The 7,520-nt window shown below is 34.8% G+C and overlaps 1 protein-coding gene across 8 annotated transcripts in view; it reads right to left on the bottom strand.

Annotated features, from left to right (window-relative positions):
• Positions 1 to 715: 715 nt before the first annotated feature.
• Positions 716 to 7,520, bottom strand: part of PROX1 (prospero homeobox 1) — a 51,522-nt gene continuing 44,717 nt past the window's right edge. For 6 of the 8 annotated variants that reach the window (XM_037405980.1, XM_037405978.1, XM_037405979.1 and 3 more), the window contains one exon: positions 716 to 6,471. In XM_037405980.1, coding sequence (XP_037261877.1) covers positions 6,283 to 6,471 — 189 coding nt within the window. In that variant the 3' untranslated portion in view covers positions 716 to 6,282. The remainder of the gene's footprint in view (positions 6,472 to 7,520) is intronic. The other 2 variants (XM_037405985.1, XM_037405984.1) reach the window with 1 other exon arrangement.

Raw genomic sequence — 7,520 nt, 5'->3', positions numbered from 1 at the left:
AGGTTGATTCAACCTCAAAATTTTAAGATACAGATGAAACAGCAGAAATGGTGAAGGACTAGAGAAAAACAATGAACAAATGAGACTTGCATTTTGAGGAACTATGTACGAACTGTTTAGTTATATATAATGCTAATGATTATATAGCTTGGAAAGAAAGTGATCCAAGAAAGAATGATAGATTGTAATAAAAATAATGGAGAATGGCACCCAGACACTAACATTAACAAGGGCAAATCGGTAACAGAAACAAATGCAGACCACAACAAAACAAGCATTATTCTACATTCACCTGACTTGTGGAACTCCCTGTTGCAGGACACCAGCATGGCAGGTATATCCAGGAAATGATTAAACATCATAAATAAAAGTACTTTCTAGCTCACGTTGGCTACATTTAATTTAAAAGACTATCTATGCCTTAGTCATAACTGGTTTCTTGCAGGGAGTTATTCCTTGTCCGACAGACTATTGCAAAATAGCATTCATTATCTTAGCTGGCGCTGGATGTAGGGCACTGGATTAGATAAATCATTATATCCATTTTGCAAGAGGGTTGGCAGTTTCATTAATAAATAATTCTAACTAAGGGGAAAAGAAAACCTTCAGAGGACTATAGTGTTAGGCACAGCCTGGCTACAGCAGAGAGGTTCAGTGCTTTACCTCTCGGTATGGGGCAACATAAACTTTTGGAAATAAATATAAACAATGGCAATGAGCTTGTAATTTATATTTTATTTTGCACAAGCTTGCATATATACTGCACATACATTCAGTTTAGAGAAGATGGAAGGCACACAAGGCAATTGAACTACTGTATCCTTTAAGTGGTACAAAGCAAAAAGGTAAAAGTCTGGAGAGTATACAAAAGCTTTAAACACACAAAATAAAATCCACCCCCCCACCCCCACCCCCAAACATTTTTCCTGTGTTTATCTTAAATTTAGTAGCTGCCAAGCTAGAATTGTAACTTTTTTCAATCAATTGTCTACTGCACCTTTTTTTCCAAACGGACAGGGGAGTCTTACTGTTTTATCTTGTCATCAATTAATATTACAGTACATCCTTGGTAATACAAAATTGTACACCTTCATCAAATAAATTAGGATAAATTAAACCAATAAATTATGCAAAGTCTTCAGAACAATAGACAACAACAAAAAAAATCCACAGTTGAAATTGCCTCTAGCTAAAAAATAAAATAAAAAAAATCAAAAAATTGACTTTATCAGTTCAGTTATTGTACTATCTTCAAATTAAAGGGTCTTTATTACAAAAAAAGAGCTTAATAATGCTATTTACAACATATTGCTAAATAATATAAAGGCAGTGTTTTGTCACTTTTGTAACTATATACATATGAGTAATGGCTGGGACAATATCAGTTTAAACCTTAACCTTTGACTCTTCTGGGCAGCATTAAAACCAACCTAAAGAGGCTTATTTTTCTTTTCCTTTTTTGTTTTAGTTTCTGACTCTTACACATTATACGGTAATGAGATGGTTATTGTGTTTGTCTAACATCTCACTCAAGTGGTACAATTAATGCAGAAAGGATGGATTTTAGAGAAAAATGTAAGCTCACTGTTTCTTCTAGATTTGTTTCTACATATCCCAGTATATTTGTGCATTCGGAAGGTGGCTGCTTCGGGAGAGAGGTGACTGTGGCTCAGATGAAAAGACTAAATAAAGTCATAGTGCCACCACTTTTCATACGCTAAAAAGGATATTCCTAAGAAGATACAAAGGTTAAATACCAGTTTTCATCCCAGCTCTAAAATGAGCATTTTTAGCTTCAGTTTATAGATGGTTTACAACCAACAGTTCTACAGAAAACAAAATTGCATTTCCTTCAACAGAACATTTAAGTGCAATACAGTAACTGCTTACTCATATAAACCAGTTACATTCCTTAAGGGGAGCTTTTTGAAAACAATGCGTATTGGAATTTTCAAACACAGTTGGTACCAGAAGGAAACATTTGCACTATTAACACCAATGATTGCTATATAATACACATGGCAAATATAGTTTTTGCTTTCACTTCTCATGTACAGTGCTCATTTTGGGGGTTTTGTAAACCACTTTCCATTTTTTATATATATATATATCTTTCTGTATATATATATACTTATAATCTTTCAATGCTGCTGGTGAAAATCCTATCTTTAAAGCCACAAAATCTTCACCTTTATTTCTTAATTAATCTTAACCTGTGGAAAAAAACATTTTTCTATTAACTGACTTCATATACATAGAAAAAAATTCTGCAATTTTACAGAAACTGTATTACCCATTCCCTTGACATCTGATGAAAGAGACTTAACTTTTAAAAGTAGAGAGCTGGATTTTCAAGAATGCTTTCAACTATCTACACAGTTACTGTAGTGTTTCTTATAAATTCAACAGATGTTTTCAGAATGTAGTTATTAAAATCTTATGTCTTTATGCAAGAACAGCTGTAAGGTTGAATATTTACATTGCTTTATAAAAGTTCCCCTCGATTTTCAATGTTCACCCACATACCTGGTACAGTAACAAAGATTCTGCAAACTTAAAACACTTTAATTAAATAATACTCAGAGGCACAAAGCAAACCTCAGGAATACATGGGTGAACACTTTCTTAAATAATTACTACATTCTAACATCTTCCACGTGTTTACCATTAAATGTGAAACGTTCCCATTAAACAACCAGAGATACAGTAAGAATTAAATGTTTTGTAGTTTCAAATAGAACATTCTTTTCACAAAACATAACAAATGTCTAAAATAGGTTCTTAATCTAGATAGGAAAAAGGTAAGCTTTTCACTTCATACGCATATTTTGTGTATGTGTGTGTTTCTGTGTATATATACATACATACACCCACACATTTTGTCTCTGTGTGTGTGACTACATATGTATATGTATATGCACATCACGTATGAAATATTGCTTCTATACTACTTTTCATCAGGCTAAGAAAACACAAGATTTGCACCACAGTTACAAAAAATTGGCTTCTACAAGAATTTTCAAAACTTGAATGCTGCTCAAACAATTGAGAAAAAATAATTTGCGTTATCAAACTGTTCTAAAAATTCTCTTCTTCAAAAACGTATTCTCCTGCTTTTTTTTTTTTTTAATTTTTAAAAAGACACAAAATATGCATAGCTATCAACATTATGTCAAACAGCCGGAAAAAAAAAATCAGTGTTTATTGCAGCTGTAGTAATTGAAAAATAAAGTTTAAAAGATGAAAATTGTAAGCCACAGAAGGCACAAGAACAATTGTACTTGTGGGGGAAAAACTGGTATTTTGAAGGATTTTTTTATCCTTCCGCTGGTGCATTTAAGGTCTAGGCACAGACTATAACCTCAAGTTTATATGCAGAAATAAATCTGAATTAGCAGTAAATGAATGGCAACATGGGGTTTCTACATGGATTTTTAAATTCTTTCCTTATGTAAACTTTTCATTATAATAAAAGTAGCCTCCTGCCTTTTAGCCATTTTTAGTGGAATAATATTGAGATCACTCAAAAGAAACTGGTTTCTACTCAAAATTTAGTAGGAGCTATGCCATGTATTTATAATTTTAGGTGTATTGGGAGGCACAAAGGCAATATGGCTATAAAATGCAGAAAAATCACGTAACTGAAATGATCAAATTATCATTTATTCCTTTTTTCAGACCAAGGAGGTTTTTATTTTGCTTTTAAGATGAAATTTCTACTCTTAATTCCTATGCCTCATTTACTATTGAGATTATGCTACTTATAAATAAATAAATAAATGCAACAACATCAAGTGTTGAGTACACAATTTCACTTATTTAGATTATGTGAATCACATTGCAGCCAAATAATAATAATAATAATAATATTAATAATAATAATAATAATAAACAATATAATAAAAGCAACGGTAAAATCACAGATTGAGATGGTAGCTAGTAGTATGTCCACATAGTATGACTAAAGTATGGCTTTGCTTTCTTATGTCCAAGGTGACAATGCAGTGTTACATTTTGTATCTGATGGTATGCCAATGATGAACTTACTGTATTAAAACTTGAGCATTTTATGCCACTTCTTCCCGTAAATCAAAAAAGTGCATGAACACAATTTTCATCCTTTCTGACTCAGAATTCATTGGAGTTACATCTTTATGAAGTGTAATGTTTACCAAATCATGCACAAAAGAAAAAAAAAAGAACAAAAAAAGAAAACAAAAGTAAATGAAAGAAAATGGAAGAAAAGAAAAGAAAGAAAAAGACACATCCTGTCTACTGTAAGGATACGTACAGTATTAGATACCCTCAGGGAGTCTAAGATCAAGATTTGTTTTGCTTTTAATGCATAGTGAAAACGTTGGCACTTCATCCCATGCTATTGTCTGCATTGCCTATACTCCACAGATACTGCCAGTGCTTGAAAAGAATGACAGGGAATCGTAGGATTGTGCTGTTTAATTTGAAGTCAGCAGGTTTTTAAGGCTTTCTGCTAACAATAATTGCTTTCATACATTTCTGTCTATCAGCAGTATTTGTAAATGAAGTGAAACTGCAATGATCAGGTCAGCTCTTTAGTCACATGGGTAAACTTTCACTCTCCAAAGTCAAAATGTAATTTTAAAATAAAGAAATAAGATACCAATATCCTTGATGGTCTAAATATAATTCGCAGCTAATTAGGAACTTCCTCTAGATTCAGATTGAATTATGTAGGGGAAAATATTATTGACGATAACAATAAATTCTTACTGCATCCGTACAAAAGACGACAGAGAAAATGACAAATACAGAGCGCCATAGCATATTCAACCTTCCCCCAAACTTCTGGAGACGATATCTTTCTGAAAACATGAGAAAAGGAGAGCCACTGAAGAAAGCACGAGAACTAGCAGCTAGCTTTCTTTCTGTCTGCTGACATACCACGGTATAGCATTCAGGCGAACCCAGATCCATCACGGACTTCACACTGTAGCTCAGATTTTGGTCAAGACTAACTCCAGCTTCAGAAGATAAGTGCAGTGCATTGTTCAAATTGTTTGTTTGTTTTTTTGTTGGTTTTTTTTTTTTCTTTTAAAGCTGCACTTACTGTAATTTTAAAAATTCAATTTGGTTATCTGAACCCTGCATAGCCAGGAGGACACTGTGATTTTTGTATATGCTTGATTAGATTTTTATGAAAATGTCATTTTTGTTCTTCTGATTAGGAAAAGACTAATTATATTTTATAACTACAAGCAAGTCTATTTTTTTTTTCTTCCTTTGCCTCAGCTCTGTGAGGTGAAGACGCTTTCTTCTACTATATCTAAGATCATTCAAAAAGTGCTTTTCAGGACAGATGTTGAACACAGACAGAAAACTTTGTATACTGGAAAGGGGATTTTGCGGGGCAGAAGGGACTAAGAAATGAATACATTTAGGATTAATGCCATATAAAGTAAGACCGAGACATGGCAATATAGGACGCTGAAGGTTTCATTTTTACTCTATGGAGAGTGAAATGCTTCCGCTTTAATAAGCTGACCATATTCCAAAATTAGTGTGGTTGATACAATATTGTGCATGAATTACTGGCCTCGCCCTGCAAGAACGGTATTTGATTTGTGCAAAGAACCCTTGCTGCAACTTAGAGAAACAACAACCTGGCATGTTGATTACTGGTGCAGGGTATCTATCATTTCTGTAAGGAAAGCACGAAGAATAGGGTTTGCTTTTTTGGGTATCACTTCTTGAAGTGAGTACCTAAAATAGATGTTGTAGTTTTTTGAAGTAGGAAACAAAATCTAGTTATTGATTAAAAAGTATATAAAATACAAAAAAAAAGCTTGAAGCTTATGAAGTGACTCCACAGAGTTCAGACCTTTAGCAGTATAAACATAATATAAACTTCATTGTCTGTAGTATTGTGCCATGACATTAGTCTCACCAAGACAAAATGCCACTTTGCAGCAAGCAATAAATCTGACAAAGCGTTTTTAAACATAATGCCCTAACTTGCTAAGACAGGCTTTTACACGCTTCCAAACTCTTCTCCCTGAAAATTAACCCCGTTGATTCTCCAAATGTTAAGGGTCTCGGGCAAAAGTAAACTGAAGGCTGAAGTAAAATAACCATCCCCTTGGAACTGAACGAAATCTTAAATCCAGAAGGGATCACAGTCTAATTTCATATACATATATATGTATGCGATACACATATATATGAAATTAAAATAGAGACACACATGACTTGGGCATCAGAAGGGGACTGCTACTTTCATACATTCATAAATAACTGCTGAACTCTCTACTCATGAAGAAGCTCTTGTAGGCAGTTTGGGGATTTGAAAATCTCGGGGACCTCACTGTCCAGCTTACAGATGACCTTGTATATGGCCTTCTTCCAGGAAGGATCAACATCTTTGCCTGCGATAATGGCATTGAAAAACTCCCGTAACGTGATCTGAGCCACTTCCAGGAATCTCTCTGGAACCTGCTGATACAAGGAGACAATGGCATTAATACAGTTTTCAATTTCAAGTCTCTGGTTCTTCAAAGGAAACTGAGCTAAGTTCTTTCTTTCAGAAAGGGGCTTACATAGCACCTGCATTTTCTAAATGTGGCAGCCTTCTATTCTCTTATGCAAAGCTGTTATATATAGTACTATAGCAATAACTTTTATAACATGTGTTAGAGATCTTTGTAAAGTCTACTGACAGAATGTAGGTAACAAAATGTTACTGTCTGGGTTTGGAGAGTGGGGGATTTATAGGATATAATTAGCAGGAGGGGAAACAAACACAATTGTCTTTAAGGAGAGAAATCTCTGCTTGATTTGTACCCATGCATTTACAGCTATGTTCTCCTCTCTGTGTGGGAACTAATTCAGAAGTTATGCACGCATAAAAAGCCCTCTGTACCTCTGTGCTTAACTTTGGTCACGACCAGTGCTGAAAGCTATCAAAGAAAAACGGTATCTCTGAATGTTGTTTGTAGTTTAAAAACAACAGCAAGCAAGCAAGCCTTCAGCTAACAGCTTGCTTCTGGGGCTGCTGTGTGCGAGACCCCCATAGGATGGCTTTCTCCGGAGACATTATGGTCTTCCCTTTTTCAGAAGCCTACAAATAAAACCCCAACCTCTTCAATGAGTGCATAGTGTTCCAAGTTTTCTTGGGAGACATTATGGTCTTCCCTTCTTTTTCAGAAGCCTACAAATAAACCCCCAGCGTCTTCAATGGGTGCATTGTGCTCCAAGTGGCTACTGAGCTGGGATGAGTTAAACTCATCTGGGTTTTCTAACTGTCACTGTCACTTCACGGGTGAACCAAACAGCCAGCTAGCAGGAGCATGCCACTCTCAGAAGCCCCTGAACAATGGGTGAATGTTAAAAAACACAGCTACATCAATACTTTGGTAATTCATCCTAAATAGGTGTCTCAAGCACCAGGACCACCTTCTTACCCTCTGCCTTAAATGATTCAAAAGCAATCACTGTAATGAAGCATATGTCTGTTACAAGGTTGAGGTCATCTCCATAAAGGTATT

This window comes from Falco rusticolus, chromosome 12, assembly GCF_015220075.1.
Source record: "Falco rusticolus isolate bFalRus1 chromosome 12, bFalRus1.pri, whole genome shotgun sequence".
Taxonomy (NCBI): domain Eukaryota; kingdom Metazoa; phylum Chordata; class Aves; order Falconiformes; family Falconidae; genus Falco; species Falco rusticolus.
This window is presented reverse-complemented; position numbering and strand designations above follow the sequence as displayed.